Source organism: Haliotis rufescens, unplaced genomic scaffold (assembly GCF_023055435.1).
Source record: "Haliotis rufescens isolate VD_foot unplaced genomic scaffold, xgHalRufe1.0.p SCAF_7, whole genome shotgun sequence".
Lineage (NCBI taxonomy): Eukaryota > Metazoa > Mollusca > Gastropoda > Lepetellida > Haliotidae > Haliotis > Haliotis rufescens.
Window position 1 is genome coordinate 11,146,751 of NW_025964361.1, and position 21,688 is coordinate 11,168,438.

General features: G+C 42.8%; 1 protein-coding gene across 7 annotated transcripts in view; it reads left to right on the top strand.

Moving 5' to 3' along the window:
* LOC124127845 (rho GTPase-activating protein 26-like) overlaps positions 1–21,688 on the top strand; it is an 87,389-nt gene that overhangs the window by 57,312 nt on the left and 8,389 nt on the right. For 5 of the 7 annotated variants that reach the window (XM_048387812.1, XM_048387813.1, XM_048387811.1 and 2 more), the window contains 13 exons: positions 593–667; positions 1,347–1,434; positions 2,546–2,604; positions 4,540–4,645; positions 5,365–5,524; positions 6,244–6,550; positions 7,898–7,972; positions 12,429–12,617; positions 13,540–13,596; positions 15,486–15,525; positions 17,162–17,206; positions 17,559–17,633; positions 21,567–21,646. In XM_048387812.1, coding sequence (XP_048243769.1) covers positions 593–667; positions 1,347–1,434; positions 2,546–2,604; positions 4,540–4,645; positions 5,365–5,524; positions 6,244–6,550; positions 7,898–7,972; positions 12,429–12,617; positions 13,540–13,596; positions 15,486–15,525; positions 17,162–17,206; positions 17,559–17,633; positions 21,567–21,646 — 1,356 coding nt within the window. The remainder of the gene's footprint in view (positions 1–592; positions 668–1,346; positions 1,435–2,545; positions 2,605–4,539; positions 4,646–5,364; positions 5,525–6,243; positions 6,551–7,897; positions 7,973–12,428; positions 12,618–13,539; positions 13,597–15,485; positions 15,526–17,161; positions 17,207–17,558; positions 17,634–21,566; positions 21,647–21,688) is intronic. The other 2 variants (XM_048387814.1, XM_048387815.1) reach the window with 2 other exon arrangements.

The following is a 21,688-nucleotide window of genomic DNA, read 5'->3' on the forward strand; positions in this document are numbered from 1 at the left end:
GTAAACAAGTATTCAATAGATGCTTGTTTTAAGAGTGACATTAAAGTATAGAGAATAATCATTAAAGGGATAGAATACATTGACAAACACAGTGTAGTACATGCCAGACTTTACATCATCTTCATGTTATTAGGTCTTTGGACCCGTGAAGATTCCGGGGTAGAAGAGATCTTCAGCAACCCATGCTTGCCGTAAAAAGCGTCTATGCTTGTCGTAATAGGTGACTAACGGGATCGGGTGGTCAGGCTCGCTGACTTGGATGCATGTCATCGATCCCAATTACGTGGATCGATGCTCATGATGTCAATCACTGGATTGTCTGGTCCAGACTTGATTATTTACAGACCGCCGTCATATAGCTGGAATATTGCTGAGTGCGGCGTTTAACAACAAAAACAAACAAACAAATATTAGGTCTTTGACACCACAAACTCCTTCTGCAGAGTTGTGTCCCTTTGCTGTGTCAGGATATGAGGATCTGGTTTTGGATCCCAGATCCACCATTATGATGTTACAATACCAGCACACCCTCTTGACCGATATGCTGACCTGTACTGACCTGCTGACGTAATGCTTTCTCCCCCTACATCAGGTCTTCAGGAGCAAGGGCTGTACAGAGTGGTGGGCGTCAACTCTAAAGTCAATAGGCTAATACAGATGGGTTTAGGTAAGTCTACCAACATTTCCTACCCTTCCACTCCCCCATACATCAGAATGACAGGGGAAACAAACAATTCTGAGCAATAGGTGTCCACTGGTCGCATCCCCTGTGGGGATTTCGGGTTACAATAGACCCCTAGCAACCAATTCTTGTCGTAAGAGGCAACCAAATGGATCGGGTGGTCAAACTGGTGACCTGGTCATATATGTGTGAATGTGTCGTCATACCCCCGACAGCATGGATTGTTGCTCAGAATAATGATCATTGAATTATCTGGTCCAAACTTGATCAATATTACAGGTCACCATCGTTTAGCTGGAATTTTGATGTGTGCTGCATTTAAGAACAAGCAAACAAACATCATGGTCATGTAAAGAGTTATTGACCAATAGGCTTTGCAGTCACCTACTTGGTTTGGAGTAGACAATAATTTGCCAATTTCTACATATATTTGATAATGTTAAAGGTAGCTTAGGCAAGGTCAAATTGGCAGTCTGAGCAAGTTTGGTTTAAGTCTTTCAAACACCACTTTGGTTGTCTACTAACTCAGATTTTATGATATATATTCATCGCATTGTTCAATGCCCTAATTACACAGCACTAGTTACAACAATGAAATTGAGCATTGTCTCCATTTAAGATGTCAGGATCTTGTGTCATTCATGTTGTTTCTTGTGTGCCACAGACAGGAGGAAAACAGACAAGATACAGCTGGACGAACCTACTGCTTGGGAAACCAAGACAATCACTAGTGCTGTGAAAAATTACCTCAGGTCAGTCTCCATTGACCATAATTAGTCTATATTCACCATTATTGTCATTTATTCTATATGGCGTCAATCCACCTCTGTGGTCTAGTACTAGGACTAGTACAAACAACCACACTCACACATACACATGCATGCATGTCTCTATATAAGTGCAATAACCTTGGACGTGACGTTAAACCCCATTTCACCTCACCTCCGTTGTCTAGTGGATAGAGTGCCTGCCCAGAGAGCAGTAGGTCGGTGGGTAATCCCCTCGCCCCATCAAACCAAAAGATGATGCTACTTGATTTTATCGTCTGGCCAACAGCATCAAGGCATGAAACAAGGACTGCCCGGCTCGGAGTCAGTATAATGTGCCTGCAGGTTATCCATGTTAAACAGTAGGTACTCGTAGCACTATAAAACCAGACCCCTGAAGATCCGGAGTAGAATAGGTCTTCAGCAACCCATGCTTGTCGTAAAAGGTGACCATGCTTGTAGTAAGAGGTGACTAACAGGATCGGTCGGTCAGGCTCGCTGACTTGGTTAATGCATATCGTCATAATGCATGGCATCATTTTCAATGCTCATGATATCAATCACTGGATTGTCTGTTCCAGACTCGAATATTTACAGGCTGCTGTCATATAGCCGGAATATTGTTGAGTGAGGTGTTAAACAACAAACAAACCAACCAACTATAAAACCAGTCAGAATTAGTACAATCAGCTACTAACTCACATGCATGCATCTTCTCTATATATAGTCTGGAAGGTAATTTAAGGTACCGACGTTTACTACAATTTCTGAAAGACTATTGGACCTACTCCAGTCAAAGTTGTTATGAGATTATAAAACAGTCATACATAACTGGATATTACATTTAAAGACAATCGGTGCATGAATGAAAAATCTGTCTATTTAGCTCACCTCACCTCACCTCACCTCACCTCACCTCACCTCACCTCACCTCACCACTAACCCATCAACAAAAATGACTTTTACAGTTTAATCCATAGCTCTTTAAAAGAATGTGTTTTACTCTACCCTTAGGACTATATCATTGCCTGATCTCTGTAAATGGACAGTACTAGCATCTTGAAATTCCTGCACACTGTTTTTGTTGTATTTGTAGGTCTCTCCCCGAACCACTGATGTCTTTCAAACTTCATGAAGAGTTTATCAAAGCAGCAAGTAAGTTCCAACGTGTGATGTGCTGCTTTATAGGAACCAAGTACATTTTAATGCCATTGTGGGTGATATAATATGCAGGGGTGCCAACCGTTACGATTTTTGCGTAATAGTTTTGGTTTTGAGCCTAAAAGTATGCTATTACGCTTGTCCTCCCCTAAATTACAATTTTTGTCATTTTTCTTTACAAATTATTTACCAGCATAATTATCTCTGAGAGCAAATTGTTAATGCACCGGTGACACGAAGCACTCTGTATTAAGACTATGCTGACCAATGAGAGCCGTGCTTTCAATTCACATAGTGTTAAAATATCCTTTACTCAGTGATACAAGGTCTCTGACGGGTTCTTATGTTAAAACACACTCAGTTCATTTTATTGATGGATCTTTGAGGGTTCAAATTAAATAAGGAATGACAAGTACTGTTAAGCATTACTCTTTTTCACATGAAAATAATCTTTTTGACCCCTGATTACTCCAAGGCTTCCATTAGGGTTGGCATCTCTGTGTGTAGATAATTAATGCATGTTAACAATGAAATCTAGATTAGTGTTCAGGTCTTGAGAAGTTCAAATGTTTTTATCTAAGGCCTTTGCCATGTCACTTGAAATTGTTTCCAATATGTTTCAGTGTTAAAATGTGGACTTTTATTAGATGTATTGCTGGACGAAAGTCATTTTACTTGGCCCTGGATTGAGATTATAGACTATGGTTGGAAATAAGCTATTCTCATAATATTGGTCATTTATGACAGACAACACATGGACTTTTATGTGCTTGAATGTTTCCTATCCTTGCACGGCAGTAGGGTAGTTGATATCTTGCCAAATTGTGTCCTGTAAGCCTTGTGGCATCTTCCCGAGGCAACAGTGTTAACTGACTTTGAAAGTCCAGTTTTCATCCTTGCTGAACTAGGCTGGAATTTTGTTTCTCGATCGTAGCAAATCCTGCAGTCGAAACAAAATCTATATGTTGAAATCCATGTTGTTTATGAACTGGATGTCTAGTTCATTACAGGATTTTGATTGGGCTATGCATAGACCCTTTAGGCAGCCAAAATATAACTCTGGAATTGCAGCCTAGTTCAGCAAGGGGGGAAACAGGACTTTTACAGTCAATGGTCAAGATTAGACTATAGGCCTTAATGCCGTGTGTACTGTTACTAACTACAGCATTAATATGTACACACAAAATGACTGACCTTCCTTCTGTTTGTCCATCTGTATTTCGTTTCTGGAGCATAACTTGACAGCAAAAAAAGACTTTTCATCCAAACTTGCCAGCTGTGTTTTGCTATTGTGTGTGTGTGTGTGTGTGGGGGGGGATTTGCCATCTTGTGATAACTCTTGTTTGAAAAGATAAACAATTGTTGACCAGGGCTGCAATTAACTGTCATGTTCTGATTGACTTTTTGACTATCATATTTGGAAACTGTGTCATATAATATCTAACGGTCCCGTGAAAATCCAGGTTAGAATGGGTCTTCAGCAACCCATGCTTGCCATAAAGGCAACTACGATTCGACTTATGAGATTGGGTGGTCAGGCTTGCTGATTTGGTTGATGCATGTCATCGTATCCCAATTGCGTGGATCAATGCTCATCATGTCAATCACTGAATTGTCTGGCCCAGACTCGATTATTTACAGACTGCTGTCATACAGCTGGAATGTTGCTGAGTGTGTCATTAAATAACAACCAAACAAAACAGGTTATAAACTCCAATGGCTGTGAGATGTTGCTTAGTCTGTCATTCACCTGTTAGCCTGGTCCTGTACTGAGTATTAACAGGCCACTGTGACATAGCTGGAATACTGTTTTCTGTGATATAAAACAATATTGAAACAAACAAAAGAAACATATTAGTGTTGGTCTGTCCAAGATGAAGCTGATGGAGTACTGACTACTCATGTCCACCCATGGCTGATGTGTTTCAGAGCAGGAGTCAAAGACGTTGAGAATTCTGGATATTCACAAGCTGGTGCATCAGCTGCCGGAGTCCAACTTTGAGATGTTGGACCTACTCCTTACACATCTACAGAGGTGAGCTCTAGTAGTTGCCTTATGACCTAAAGCTATGGGTGATTCTGGAGTAGAATAGGTCCCCAGCAGCCTATGCTGGTCGTAGGAGGCAACCAACTGAATCGGGTGGTCAGGTTCGGTCACTTTGTTGGTTGCATGTCATTGTTCCATGACAAAGGTTGTCATTAGTAACAATATCGATCTTTGGATTGTCTGGTCCAGAGTCAATTATTAACAGATCTCTGTCTTATAGCTGGAATATTGCTGAGAGGGGTGTTAAACAACAAACAATTTTGAAACCTTAGAAAGATGCCATGACATGACCAATTCCATATTTAAATGAAAATAGTAACATATTTTGACAACTAATCGAAATAACTTTATCTTATTTTCGAGATTCGGGTTTTCTCTTTTGTCAATTTATCAATATCTTTGTATCAAGGGTTATTTTCTCTCCTATGGTTGTTAACTCTAACTTGAGCTGCTAACATATTAACAGCAGTGACAAGATCCACCTATTTCTGTTGATTTGAAATCTAACTGAATTTATAATCTCTATGAATCATTTTATGTCTTACCTTGATGCAAGATCTCCAGCTGTTGAGCAGAAATGTTGTTCAGCCATTGCCTCATGCGGACAAAAGAATTTAATTTTAATTCTAATTTTAGAACTAAAGAGACCTGTAGAATGAAGTCATGAAATCAGCAGAATATGTATTCACAAGTCTTCTTCTTAACAGAGTTTCCAATGAACATGAACGGAATAAAATGACTGTGGCCAATTTGGGAGTTTGTTTTGGGCCAACGCTCATGCGACCAGAAGAGGAGACGATGGCAGCCATCATGGACATCAAGTTCTGCAACATCATTGTGGAAATACTCATCAATAACTATGACAAGGTAGGATGATATACACTGTCAGTGCAGACATGGTACAGGCCTTGAGTGTTGACCTCAGATAAAGTCCGAGTATGTCACCAAGTCTGACCACCCTGCCCCTGAAGACACCATAGGTACAAGCATAGGTTGCCCCTTAGAATTGGTCCCCAGCAGCCCATGTTTGTTATGAGAGGCTACTTACTGGATGGGATCAGGCTCAGCAACTTGGCTGATAAGTGGATAGTGCCTCCTACATATCAGTCCCTGTTTTTTCTGGTCCATGCTCGATTATCCACAAACTGGTTAATTTTGCTGAATGCAACATTAATCAACAAAACAAAAACAAATAGTACAACATAGTACAAGTAATGGTTATGCACTATGACGTGCAGAACTTGCCTTAGAGGCATACACATACAAAGAGGTTCTTTCGTTATGCACCCAACCTTAAAGGCTTGGGTATATAGATATACCAAGGAGTTACGTCTGTCTGTCCTTCCGAGGACATTTTTGTGTGTGGTCTATAACTTGAAAACTACTGAATAGGTTCTTTTAAAGCTTAGAACACTTTCTATATCAATAGGAGAGGTGTGCTAAAGCAATTAGGTTTGTTTGCTGGTCTTTTTTGAGGTTTCATTGTATTCCTCAAATTGACGCGAATTGTAAAATTGTTTCTTTGCAAACAATACAGGAAAGATACTTTTCCCTGTTATCTTCATTTGTCGTTGGTGTGTTCACAGATATTTCACAATGCACCTGAGGACTGTGTTGATCTGTGCAATGTGAGAGTTCTCCCCAAACATAATCAGGCAATGAGCAATCACAGTGGCAACAAAAGTCCACGATCCCCCGCTGCCGTCATGTCCGCCTCCTCAAACCCAGTATTAACCCAAGATAGTGGCGGCACCGGCGGCGGCATCGGTGGAGTTGGTGGCGGCAGCACAGGAGGAACACCGTCACATATCTATGCAAACCAGGCTCCGGTGCATCCTTCAAGAACTTCAAGATTTATACGTCCTACACAGGTATTCAACCATCAAACTGGAGGTAAGTTGGCTTCCTTTTGAGCAAATAGATTAACTTGGCTCTCTTCATATATTATAATTACTTAAAGGAGTGCAATGAACTTCTAGAAAGAAAAGAAAATACTTACCCATTTGTGGCAAGGAGGTGCAGGATTAGCTTCGTGTTTATGACCTGTACATTTCCTATAGAAAAAGGTCTTCACATCTAAGTTTGTTGTAATTCTAGACTAAGTCCATTCATTGATGGTCCCCGATCCTCACACCACCTTTGTGTGTGCACAAATAGCCTTAGAGTAAGCTTTACAATGAGTCACACTCTGCAATGAATTCCTCATCACAGGAACTGGTTCCTGGCTGTATTTGCATTGCATCCCCTTTATGATGTGTAAAGACACCCTGGGTTTTATTTCAATAAAGCTGTTGTAGATAACACCCATGTTAAGATTTCCCTTTTGTTTTCTGTCAAAATAATTCTCATTTTTTGATGACACAAATCTTCATTAATCTTGCATATTTTATATCGTTTCTGGTAAACTGTCATTGAAACGCTCACATACTGACTGTGTCAAGTTTATTTGTTAATTTTAGCACTAAATAATTTTCATCCGTGCATGTAGTATGCAATATTGGCTCCAATTGTTGTAGGTAATTTTGGACGTTTTGTTGGGTACTTTTTTGGGGGAAATTTGTTGTAGATGTGTGTTGTAGTAAGGATGTTGTTATAATGGGTGTTGTATGGGAAATGTTGTATGAGTACTGTGAGGGTAGTGTTGTGTTGTTGTGGGAGTGTTTGTTGTGAAAACTTTTGTTTTCACACACCCAATTGTTCTATCCAACTCTTATATTATCATGATGGATATATATATTCATTTATATCACACCCGGTCTGCTGTCACAATACAGTTTTGTGTTGAGGCTTCATAATGTAAAACTAAATGCTGTAAGTTACAAAATTCTGCATTTGACTCTGTTGTTTACAGACATGCTTGACAAGTGGTCAAATGAAACTGGTAATATCTCCATTTTGGTTGTCAATAGTAGAGTTTCAGATCTTGCTTAAAATACAGATATTTTGGCAATCATGGTGATGATTAAATTTGGAGTTGGCAATGCACTTTCTTAATAAGTAGCTCATATTATCACTGCTGCTTTTGGCCCCTCTCTTTTCACATGCGTTCAGCATTGCTATAATTCTTGAATTTGATACAATATGCAATAATCTTAGAAAATAATACTTTAATACTAACCTTTTTTTTTCAACAATGACTCATTCATTGCTTTCATAACAATTACTTTGCAGAGTAATTATCACTGAATATCGTTCGTAATCTTCATAATCACTAGATGCTTTGAACTGTTTTTGTTGCAGTCCCCGACTATAATTCATACAATTATTACACACGCTATCTGAACAATCGCTACTACTACAGGGACTGTAGCCCGGGTAAGATGGAACTACTAACACGGCCCCTCCCACTACAGGGCGGACACATTGGGTTGACCTGTAGCAATAACATGCACCCCTGTACTTACACTCCATTAGTATGGAATGATAGAAGGCACTTTGTTGGAAAAATACAACTGTATTAACCATGTTTGTAAGTCTTCATTTTCTTTGTTGCGTACTGTTATTGGAGACAAGAAAAAAAATTAATTCTTTAAGCAGGCATTCGCGGCCCAGGTGCACGGTGGTACCTTGTTTGTCAGGACCGTCTTTGTCAGGAAGTACTTCCTTTTTGGAATCTTTTTGGAATGCAACATAAAACTAAAAAGACTTTATGGTAAAACATTCATCTTTAATTCTGAATTTTGATTATCTGGACAAATCATCGGAAAAGGATTGATATGATTTTTTTGTATTAGGTGACATTATGTAATTTGAAGAATTGTGTCCCTTTGTCATGCCAGGATCTACTAGTAAATGTCTATGACCTGTATCACTTTAGTTTTCCCTCATACGGTAGCAAACACTCCATCACTAACATTGATACAACTTAATTTCGTTTACCCGACATACTCGTTAATCCGACATAATCATATGCAACCAACCATGTGGGATTAATGTGACTTCACTGTATCTGTATAGTTACATTGTAGATGTTAGTAACAATACATACTGTCTTCCTTGGCATCAGAATGTCTAAGTCAAAGGAAATGTGTAAAATTGTGTAAGTTGAAGAAGTCTTAAAATTAAGTAATAACTTAACATGCAACAAGTATCATGCGTTTAATGTAGAAAAACACTTTCATCTAAGTCACTTGACAGCATTTGTAACAGGTGACTCTGCTCATTTCTTGTCCTAATCATCAGTTTGTGTACCTTTGTAGAAAGCATGGTGTAGAAACAGTGGTAGATCTCTACATTGGGGAATGACCTATGTGCTTACCTTCACCTGCATATCAGTGTGTGTACCTGTGTAACGAGCATTGTGTAGATGTTAGGTAGATCTCTACATCTGGGAATGATCACCTTGTGCTTACTATCAACTGATCCTCTGTGTGTGTACATGTTCCTTTGTAATAAGCATGGTGTAGTTGCATTGTTAGATCTCTACATCTGGGAATGACCTGTGTGCTTTCCAACATCATCATGCCACTTGCGTTGTTACCTGTTCATCTCCTCACCATGTACCTACCATACAGAGATTCTGTTCAGAGCCCCAGAAACAGAAGAGGCTGGAAAACGGGGACTTTTCATCACGACCCACCTCCATGGATGGTGCTCACTCCCTGGATAGCTGAGCTCTGTGACCTTGTCTGTCATCACGACCCACCTCCATGGATGGTGCTCACACCCTGGATAGCTGAGCTCTGTGACCTTGTCTGTCATCACGACCCACCTCCATGGATGGTGCTCACTCCCTGGATAGCTGAGCTCTGTGACCTTGTCTGTCATCACGACCCACCTCCATGGATGGTGCTCACACCCTGGATAGCTGAGCTCTGTGACCTTGTCTGTCATCACGACCCACCTCCATGGATGGTGCTCACTCCCTGGATAGCTGAGCTCTTTGACCTTGTCTGTCATCACGACCCACCTCCATGGATGGTGCTCACTCCCTGGATAGCTGAGCTCTGTGACCTTGTCTGTCATCACGACCCACCTCCATGGATGGTGCTCACTCCCTGGATAGCTGAGCTCTGTGACCTTGTCTGTCATCACGACCCACCTCCATGGATGGTGCTCACACCCTGGATAGCTGAGCTCTGTGACCTTGTCTGTCATCACGACCCACCTCCATGGATGGTGCTCACACCCTGGATAGCTGAGCTCTTTGACCTTGTCTGTCATCACGACCCACCTCCATGGATGGTGCTCACTCCCTGGATAGCTGAGCTCTGTGACCTTGTCTGTCATCACGACCCACCTCCATGGATGGTGCTCACACCCTTGATAGCTGAGCTCTGTGACCTTGTCTGCTTCACGACCCACCTCCATGAATGGTGCTCACACCCTGGATAGCTGAGCTCTGTGACCTTGTCTGTCATCACGACCCACCTCCATGGATGTTGCTCACACCCTTGATAGCTGAGCTCTGTGACCTTGTCTGTCATCACGACCCACCTCCATGGATGGTGCTCACACCCTGGATAGCTGAGCTCTTTGACCTTGTCTGTCATCACGACCCACCTCCATGGATGGTGCTCACTCCCTGGATAGCTGAGCTCTGTGACCTTGTCTGTCATCACGACCCACCTCCATGGATGGTGCTCACACCCTTGATAGCTGAGCTCTGTGACCTTGTCTGTCATCACGACCCACCTCCATGGATGGTGCTCACACCCTGGATAGCTGAGCTCTTTGACCTTGTCATCACGACCCACCTCCATGGATGGTGCTCACACCTTTGATAGCTGAGCTCTGTGACCTTGTCTGTCATCACGACCCACCTCCATGGATGGTGCTCACACCCTGGATAGCTGAGCTCTTTGACCTTGTCTGTCATCACGACCCACCTCCATGGATGGTGCTCACTCCCTGGATAGCTGAGCTCTGTGACCTTGTCTGTCATCACGACCCACCTCCATGGATGGTGCTCACTCCCTGGATAGCTGAGCTCTGTGACCTTGTCTGCTTCACGACCCACCTCCATGAATGGTGCTCACACCCTGGATAGCTGAGCTCTGTGACCTTGTCTGCTTCACGACCAACCTCCATGGATAGGTGCTCACACTATCACCTCAGACTTTGTTATACAACTCTATTCACCCACAGAGCTTTTAAAGAATGCAGACCTGTGACTCTGTCTGTGTTTTTGTACATCCTACCCATAACCTTTAGTGCATGGATGTTTTCCTCATACCATTTAGTCAGCTTGAGAGCTGTTCCCCACTGTAGTCACTAAAACAGATAGGCAGTAAGAGCGGAAGCATGTTTTGTGTTAGGATGGTGTTATTCTCTCATGACCAGGGGTCATGGATGGCAGTGTTCGCTGCAACCCGTTGTGTCCCTTATCTATACCAGGATCCACTGGTCCTGGGTTTGAATCCCAAATTTGTCCTGGTTATAATAATTGGTCTGTTGGCACCCTTCCCCTCTGTTCATGGAAGCGGTAAATGTCTCTATTCCACATCACTCCCCCCTCTCCTCCCACATGACATGATTAAGCTAATGTGCCATGATATAACTGAAATGCTTTTCAAATTTCCATTCCACTCACTTATCACAAGGATATTTTCATCTTGACAGGGATTTTTTTAACATTGATATGTCGAACCATTTTTTAACTGTACTCACAGCCATCCCTGATGAAAAATGAGGATTGGTTGGTTAATATGACTGCTGAGAGTTGATTGTACTTTGGTGCCTAGGAAACCACCCCTAAAACCATCTACTACCTTTCCCATTTTAAATGCAGTAATAACACAGATGAAATACACTGTTTGGTGGTCATTCAATATTTCATTATTTTTATATTGACCTTTCATGAATTCATTTCATTACAAATTAACATTTTAATTTCCTTTTTCTCCTTCATTTTACCATTTGAATTCCACGCCACTAACACCTCATATGAGACATGTTGTTTTCATTTACTTGAACAATTTCAATCTTTAGTTTTGTTTAACAGAATGTTGTAAGGATTGTTGCATTCCAGTCATGTTTGCAGCTGGGGTAGTCTAGTTGTGATACCATCACGAGACTTGTTCTTGCAGGATTCCTGTAGGTGTAAAGGTACCCCATTCTTGTTATCGAAGCCGGCCATTGTGACAGTACTATGTATGACCTCAGTGTGTCCTTGTGCTAGTTAACACTGGTTAGCCTGAAATGTGCTGGCCACAGTAATGTGATACGGCTGTAACATTGCTGGATTATTGCTGACCACTGGCATAAAACAACATTCTCTCACTCACCAATAAGACAATTTCCTCTTATTTAATTCCATAATGCATTAAGGAAGGAACCATACGACTCAAAAGTAGTTAAGGACAATGACAGATTACAATTGTCATATGAAAGAATCAGATGGTCCTATACTTCTTTTGAGTAGTATATGTCCAATAGACCAAAATGTAGTCTGGTAGAACATCATCTCAGTATTAGCCATCAGTTTGCTCCCTATCACCAGGCCACATCACATCAAAAGACATTAAACAATGGTACTCGTTCGACATTAAGGACTGGGCAGTTAGGAGTCGGTATGATGTATAATAGTTGGGTGTTCATGTTAAACTGTGACATGGTAGGGTAGTGAGCTAGCATTATGAAACCGGCATAAGTCTGGACTAGTACAAGCAGTCCCACAAATATGCATGCCCATCACTATATAAGTGAAATAATCTTGAACATGACTCCATTTCACCTCACCTCATCTTTGACAGGTCTGTGAAGAGCCAACAGCTTGCATCAGTTTGGATGGATACATCTGTATGTCACGTGTTCATGATTTGTCTTTCAGGGTTTGAGACGCACAGTAGCACATCAAGCAGTTCGGACTCTCTTAACTCCTCGCGAGTGATGTCACAACAGCTCCCCCAGAATCGAGCCGGTCCACAAAACCCCTCCCAATCCCCCCGCCTGGACCATGTGGAACATCCACGACGGGGATCAAACAGCACTTATGCTAATGTCAGCGTACATGAACTTGGTAAGTGCTGAAGCGTTGTTCACCTGGTTGATTGTGAATGTGTGGTACAAATCTGTTCTCTGTGTTTTGTATGTTTACCCTGTTAATCCGGACAGTCATATTCCACGCTATGGCTCTTAGCATCATTATTGATAGATTTAATGTTTTGTGTTATCATATGGATTAATATTTCTGAGCTTGGGCTTCTTATGTCTAGTGGGGGGTACAGGTGGCCCAGTCGTCTGAGGCGCCGCGATTTGCGGTGCAGAGTTGCGTCCCTTGGGCACACCATAAACCTATGATTGTTGGTTCGAATCCCGGTTCGCCCCGATTATGTTTCTAGGTTTGTGACCATCATACCCTTGCTCGTGGGTTTCACTGAAGTGGTAAACGTCTGAGACCTCCATAGCTTCGGGCTTTTCTCCCACATTAAGCTGACTAGCCGCGATATAACTGGAATACTGTTAAAAGCGGCGTTAAACCCAACTCACTCACTCACTCTTATGTCTAGTGGCTAAAGTCACGGACTGGGATGAACAAATTCCCAATCAACCATTCTATTGATCAATAAATTATTGGTATGGATTTATGTCTGTTGGAAAATAAACTTCAGTTGACATATGTGATTGTCTGGAAGCCAAGTTTATGGACTAATGAGGTCTGGAGTAACAGGGTTTTACTGTAACTGTAACTAACTTTGCTTGAAAATTTAATTGATTGTGAATCTTTTTGGGTTATATACAATTTCAAATTTGCCATTCCAGTATGTTAGTTTTTGTTCAAAAACAAGTTTTTCAACATACTGGTATGTTACCTTTATGAAGTAAATAGATTCCTAATGGTTATGTCTTAACAACTGACAAACGTTGGGGACAAGGCTATATTATCATTGAAGGAGACTAATAGGATTGTGCACTCTGTAAATTATGTATTTTGATGTTAGATACCCGAGAGGAACCAGACATACTAGAACTGCAATGTTCCCCTAAATCTCCTCGAGGTGAGACACTTTTGTCCAACCTGCCAGTGGCCAGTCTTGACCAGTCTTGACCAGTCTTGGAGCAGGCCACCACATAATAGCCGCACTAATCCAAGCTCGTCTTCTGAGATGCTCAATTTGAAATTTTGTCTGCCTGGGGTTTCTTTGTCATGAAATTATTTGAATGTCTTGGCATTGGGTGAAGTGGTTTTATTTAACCCAGTTTGTTTTGGCTTTTGAGAATGTCTTCATCCCATTTGATCCTGCATGTGGCATCCCTGGTGGTGATATTCATTTGAACAAATCCTCTCACCCCTATATATATCTGCTTGTGTCGGTCTTGGTTTGAGATGGTGGGTCAGACATGGAGAGGATGGTGACATCTCCCTGAACCCCGACCATGAGTCTGGAACAGAATAGGTGGGATTAGATCCCCAGTACCCAGTCTTTGTGATAGGCTTGGTGTAGAAGCTAAGGACCAGTCTCCATGCCAGATTAACTACAGTAATATGAAAGAATCGGGTGGTCCTTAACTTCTTTTGTGTAGCATAGATAGGGATATACAACCATTGCCCCTTATTTTCCTTGAATCATTGTTGAACTGATGAGTGATCTGCATTTTGCTTTTCACCACAGTCTGTAATATTCCTGCTATATCATAATAATTTTTCCTGACAAACCAATGGTTGATGACATGAGCACCAACTAGCATTGTCTTGGTACAGTGACAAGTGACAAGCATGTGACACATTGTAACAAGAGCTAACCACCAAATCTTCTGGAGCGCAAAAAACTATTCACTTGCATATTTGGTCAGCTTGTTCTTACAAGCATGGGTTACTGGGGACCTAGTCCATAGGGCCTTGAACTGATGATGTAGAATGTGAGCAATAAAACTTTCAAAGTTTTGTGATGACTTCTTATGGATGATATGTACAGTATGCCATGGCATTGTGTCGGTCTCTCTATAATCATTCTGCAGAGTTGTGTCCCTTAGCCATGCCAGGATCTGATGATTGGGATTAGAATCTCAGATTCACCCTTGTTGTCATTTTTGATTTGTCATGGGTTTGACCAAAGTGGTAGGCTTCTTTGACCTGCATCACTTAGGGTTTTCTGTGCACAGCTGACTCGTAGTCAAATAACTTATAGTGGTGTAATGATATGGCAATACAGTATGTTGTCCCAATACAAGGCCCACGATACAAGACATCAATCTGGAAGCCCTGTATTGCGATACATTGATACATTCACAATGCCCTCTTGCCCATATGTTTCTATGTTCCATCTTCAGTATCTGAAATTTAAGAACAAATGATTCTAGATTGTGATTCCCCTTCAAAAAGAAAGAATATCAACTTGTAATGTATACATATGTAATGTATATGGACACGAATCGTATCACACCCATAGTGTTGGGTTACGTATCCTTTCGCAACCCCACCATATCGTTACACCTCTAATAACTGGACAACAGTTCAGTGTAGCTTTAATCCTAACTATGTATTTGACACGATTTACATAAAAAATACTCATTGTCAATAAGCCATGTCTGATACAATACATATGTATCCGTGAGAACTGCTTCCTTTATACACTTCCAGGGGACTGTAACTGTTTAGTTGTTCCTTATAACATGTTTCAATCAACCAAATGCTGTGGATGTTGTGTTTTGTTATCAGTATCTTGTGAATTAAAGGAAGCACTCATGGATGGCTCTACTCACTAAATAGTGCTTGTGACATTTGCAGTGAGTCATGATGACTCCCACTTTTCATAGGTTAGATAAAACCCTGGGAATATACACGACGCCCTATCATGTCCACAATAATTTCGACAGAATTATTTTCATGAAAGTAACATCTCGTCTCAATTAAGAGGTGATAATAATTGAATGTTTGTTTTTTCAGCCAACAGATTCAGCATCGCAGGGTCAGACATTCCCACATTGTAAGTCCGGAAGTGATCTTAGTCACAAATGATGCTTGTTATATATTGTACTGTTACTAGGACTGCAACTCGTGAAGATCTGGGGAAGAATAGGTCTTCAGCAACTCATGCTTGCCGTAAAAGGCGACTATGCTTGACTTAAAAGGCGACTATGCTTATCATAAGAGGCGACTAACGGGATCAGGTGGTCAGGCTTGCTGACTTTGTTGATGCATGTCATCGATCCTAATTGTATGGATTGATGCTCATATTGTCAAACACTGGATTGTCTGATCCAGACTCGATTACTGTCAGACCGCAATCATATAGCTGGAATATTGCTGAGTGCGGCGTTAAACAACAAACCAACCAAATTATTACGACTTCACTTTTGATAGGGGTATTATTATCTTTCCATGATACACAGAACCAATTTTCATAATGTGTTGTGTATTTTTAATAGCATGACAGTAATGCATACATAACACATGAGTTGGTAGCACTACGATGTTGTCGTAATCCCTTGTGATGCAAGTTAAGTATTTGATAGAGCACTCGTGACAGTTTATCAGGACATAAAGGTACTGTTGTAAGAACAAATTGTTTATGCAACTGTTACCTTCTTATTTCGGCACCGTCTCCGTGGTGTAGAGGATAGAGTATCTGCCCAGAGGGAGGAAGGCTGGTTGTTCGATGCCCTGGACATTTCACACCAAAAGACGTTAAAACGTTGTACTTGGTGTTACCCTTCCAGGCATTTGGCATTAAGGCAATACAACTAGGACTGGAGCAGCCACAACTGTCTCGATAATCTTGAACGTGACATTAAGCCACATTTCACCTTGCCTCACCTTTTTACCTTTAAGTAGGAGTACATTTCCTTAATATGTACAACTTCATACAAGTCAAGGAACACCCCCAATTGGAAGGCTGTGTGTTGCAAAACCCACAAGCCATAATAGATTAACTCTAGTCATATAAAAAAGTATATATATGGAGTAGTATATTTCCACTACATATGACCCAGATGGCAAACATCTATTGGTCCAGGGCCTTTAATCTTTGATCGAAATATTTTATGTACGCCTATCATGACCACCGTTAACAAGTAATACTACACTGTGTCCTTACTCCTAAGGCTTAAGAAAATTAAAGAATTGGTTCTCAGGCAGTGGCTTTTGAAAATATAGCATGCGCGGGCGGGCGGTGTGTCTTTTTTTTCTCTTTAGTTTCTTACTTGTACAAACTAGTATGTAACCAAATATACAGTTTTTTACAATCATCCTGGGAAAGGTACTCCCTACGTAAATGTATTTTTTGATGAGTAAATTTCTGAATTACAGCTGGACTAGGAATATTAAAGGATTTTGTTTTTTAAAATTAAAAGTGGAAATAAAAACGAAAAACATAATAATGATGCGGGCGGTGCCTGACAACCATGACTATTATTTTTTTTAGCCTAATGTTTCTTGTCATATATCCTGACAACCATGAACAAACAATGCTACAATTTGGTCTTAATCCCTCATGTTGTATGTTTAAGAAATTATATTTATGTCAAGGCATCATTTTTTGTGCATGAGATGATGGTTTGATCACAAGGTGGCTGACCCAGATCAAGTTAATAACTTAATTGTTAATATAACTGCCTTTTCAGTGGAAGTGTCAAGAAAAGACGTTCTAATGACTTCAGCACATCAATGTAAGTTACTTTTGTTGATGCATTTGATTACAAATTAGTTGGAATGTTAGAAGTATGATTATCAGAAGCTTCAGTCAAATAGCTTGTGGTGGGGTAGCCTAGTGGTTACAGCTTTGCCTTGTCACACCGAAGACTTGGGTTCTATTCCCCTTATTGGTACAATATGTGAAGCCCATTTTTGGTGTCCCTGCTTATGATATGGCTGAATTATTAATAGCAGATTTAAATCAAACCCACTCAATCACATCTAGCATCTTTACTTATGATATCTTTGTATTCACATTTTAGATCCTGCATGTGGCTTTATTTGTAGAGAAAAACTTTTTGTTATAGTAAAGCTCATATTTTTCAGGAACTCTTCTATGCCCGCAAGCATGACTGGCAGCCTGAGTAGTAACTCTAGTAGCTCGTCCCGTGCCCCAGGAAGGTAGGTGACATGACTGTGTAGTAACTCTAGTAACTCACCCCGTGCTCCAGGAAGGCAGGTGACATGACTGTGTAGTAACTCTAGTAACTCACACCGTGCCCCAGGAAGGCAGGTGACATGACTGTGTAGTAACTCTAGTAGCTCGTCCCGTGCCCCAGGAAGGTAGGTGACATGACTGTGTAGTAACTCGAGTAGCTCGTCCCGTGCCCCAGGAAGGCAGGTGACATGACTGTGTAGTAACTCTAGTAGCTCACCCTGTGCCCCAGGAAGGTGGGTGACCCGACTGTGTAGTAGCTCACCCTGTGCCCCAGGAAGGTGGGTGACCCGACTGTGTAGTAGCTCACCCTGTGCCCCAGGAAGGCAGGTGACCCAACTGTGTAGTAACTCACCCTGTGCCCCAGGAAGGCAGGTGACATGACTGTGTAGTTATTCTAGTAGCTCACCGCGTGCCCGAGGAAGGCAGGTGACATGACTGTGTAGTAACTCTAGTAGCTCACTCGGTGTCCCAGGAAGGCAGGTGACATGACTGTGTAGTAACTCTAGTAACTCACCCTGTGCCCCAGGAAGGTAGGTGTCATGACTGTGTAGTAACTCTTGTAACTCACCCTGTGCCCCAGGAAGGCAGGTGACCTGACTGTGTAGTAACTCTAGTAACTCACCCCGTGCCCCAGGAAGGCAGGTGACATGACTGTGTAGTAACTCCATAACTCACCCTGTGCCCCAGGAAAGCAGGTGACATGACTGTGTAGTAACTGTAGTAGCTAACCCCCTGCCCTAGGAAGGCAGGTGACATGACTGTGTAGTAACTCTAGTAACTCACCCTGTGCCCCAGGAAGGTAGGGGACATGACTGTGTAGTTATTCTAGTAACTCACCCTGTGCCCCCGGAAAGCAGGTGACATGACTGTGTAGTAACTCTAGTAGCTCACCCCATGCCCCAGGAAGGCAGGTGAAATGACTGTGTGGTAACTCTAGTAACTCACCCTGTGCCCCGGGAAGGCAGGTGACATGACTGTGTAGTAACTCTAGTAGCTCACCTCGTGCCCCAGGAAGGTGGGTGACATGACTGTGTGGTAACTCTAGTAACTCACCCTGTGCCCCAGGAAGGTGGGGGACATGACTGTGTAGTAACTCTAGTAGCTCACCCTGTGCCCCAGGAAGATGGGTGACCTGACTGTAGTAACTCTAGTAGCTCGTCCCGTGCCCCAGGAAGGTAGGTGACATGACTGTGTAGTAACTCTAGTAACTCACCCCGTGCTCCAGGAAGGCAGGTGACATGACTGTGTAGTAACTCTAGTAACTCACACCGTGCCCCAGGAAGGCAGGTGACATGACTGTGTAGTAACTCTAGTAGCTCATCCCGTGCCCCAGGAAGGCAGTTGACATGACTGTGTAGTTACCCTAGTAGCTCGTCCCGTGCCCCAGGAAGGTAGGTGACATGACTGTGTAGTAACTCGAGTAGCTCGTCCCGTGCCCCAGGAAGGCAGGTGACATGACTGTGTAGTAACTCTAGTAGCTCACCCTGTGCCCCAGGAAGGTGGGTGACCCGACTGTGTAGTAGCTCACCCTGTGCCCCAGGAAGGCAGGTGACCCAACTGTGTAGTAACTCACCCTGTGCCCCAGGAAGGCAGGTGACATGACTGTGTAGTTATTCTAGTAGCTCACCGCGTGCCCGAGGAAGGCAGGTGACATGACTGTGTAGTAACTCTAGTAGCTCACCTCGTGCCCCAGGAAGGTGGGTGACATGACTGTGTGGTAACTCTAGTAACTCACCCTGTGCCCCAGGAAGGTGGGGGACATGACTGTGTAGTAACTCTAGTAGCTCACCCTGTGCCCCAGGAAGATGGGTGACCTGACTGTAGTAACTCTAGTAACTCACCCTGTGCCCCAGGAAGGCAGGTGACATGCCTTTGTAGTAACTCTAGTAACTCACCCTGTGCCCCAGGAAGGCAGGTGACATGACTGTGTAGTAACTCACCCTGTGCCCCAGGAAGGTAGGTGACATGACTGAGTAGTAACTCTAGTAACTCACACCGTGCCCCAGGAAGGCAGGTGACATGACTGTGTAGTAACTCTAGTAACTCACCCTGTGCCCCAGGAAGGAAGGTGACCTGACTGTGTAGTAACTCTAGTAGCTCATGCCGTGCCCCAGGAAGGCAGGTGACATGACTGTGTAGTAACTCTAGTAGCTCACCCCGTGCCCCAGGAAGGCAGTTGACATGACTGTGTAGTAACTCTAGTAGCTCACCTCGTGCCCCAGGAGGGCAGTTGACATGACTGTGTAGTAACTCTAGTAACTCACCCCGTGCCCCAGGAAGGCAGGTGACATGACTGTGTAGTAACTCTAGTAACTCACCTCGTGCCCCAGGAAGGCAGGTGACATGACTGTGTAGTAACTCTAGTAACTCACCCCGTGCCCCAGGAAGGCAGTTGACATGACTGTGTAGTAACTCTAGTAGCTCACCTCGTGCCCAAGGAAGGCAGGTGACATGACTGTGTGGTAACTCTAGTAACTCACCCTGTGCCCCAGGAAGGTGGGAGACATGACTGTGTAGTAACTCTAGTAGCTCACCCTGTGCCCCAGGAAGGTGGGTGACCTGACTGTGTAGTAGCTCACCCTGTGCCCCAGGAAGGCAGGTGACATGACTGTGTAGTAACTCAAGTAACTCACCCTGTGCCCCAGGAAGGTGGGTCACATGACTGTGTAGTAGCTCACCCCGTGCCCCAGGAAGGTAGGTGACCTGACTGTGTAGTTATTCTAGTAGCTCACCGCGTGCCCCAGGAAGGCAGGTTACATGACTGTGTAATAACTCTAGCAGCTCACTCTGTGCCCCAGGAAGGCAGTTGACATGACTGTGTAGTTACTCTAGTAGCTCACCCCATGCCCCAGGAAGGTAGGTGACAAGACTGTAGTAACTCTAGTAGCTCACACCGTGCCCCAGGAAGGCAGGTGACATGACTGTGTAGTTACTCTAGTAGCTCACCCCGTGCCCCAGGAAGGTAGGTGACAAGACTGTAGTAACTCTAGTAGCTCACACCGTGCCCCAGGAAGGCAGGTGACATGACTGTGTAGTAACTCTAGTAGCTCACCCCATGCCCCAGGAAGGTAGGTGACATGACTGTGTTGTAACTCTAGTAGCTCACCCCGTGCCCCAGGAAGGTAGGTGACATGACTGAGTAGTAACTCTAGTAGCTCACTCTATGCCCCAGGAAGGTGGGTGACCTGACTGAGTTGTAACTCTAGTAACTCACCCTGTGCCCCAGGAAGGTAGGTGACCTGACTGTGTAGTAACTCTAGTAGCTCACCCTGTGCCCCAGGAAGGCAGGTGACATGACTGTGTAGTAGCTGTAGTAGCTAACCCCGTGCCCTAGGAAGGCAGGTGACATGACTGTGTAGTAACTCTAGTAACTCACCCTGTGCCCCAGGAAGGTAGGTAATATTTCAGAGATACTCATAGATTATTAATTCATAAAAACCTGAGAAGAGAAATGTGAAACATTTATCAACAATTGTATGTTTCAAACATACTTTCTATATACCTTTGGAATGGACATAAAATGCTGGCGTGTACGCATGTATTTTAAAAAGAAATTCTTAAAAGCATTCTGGTCTGTCAGCACATCTGTAGCCTAGCTTCTGTGGTGTGGTGCCTCACTCACTATGCTACAGATAGGAAGGTTACAAATTCAATCCACTGAAATATGAAGAAGTCATTAGTCAGTTGATTTTACATCAATCAGCACTTTTCCTTATGGAAATTGTGTTAAAATGCAAAATAAATCTCTAGCGAGGGACAGTCTATAAAATATCCCTGAGACAGAGGGATACTCTGGAGAGCGTCCCTGCTGAGAGATTATTGTGGAAAATGAAGGTCCAGTAAAACCAACACTAGAGGTTATGCGTGTGTTTTACCAGCTGATGTTTTATTTCCAGGACGGTGAGGACTCTGTATGAGTGTCAGGCAGAGAACGATTCAGAGCTGTCCTTCAGTGCTAATACCCTCATCTACAATGGTAAGAACTACATCCTTCAGACACTATTTCCCTTCTCAGTCT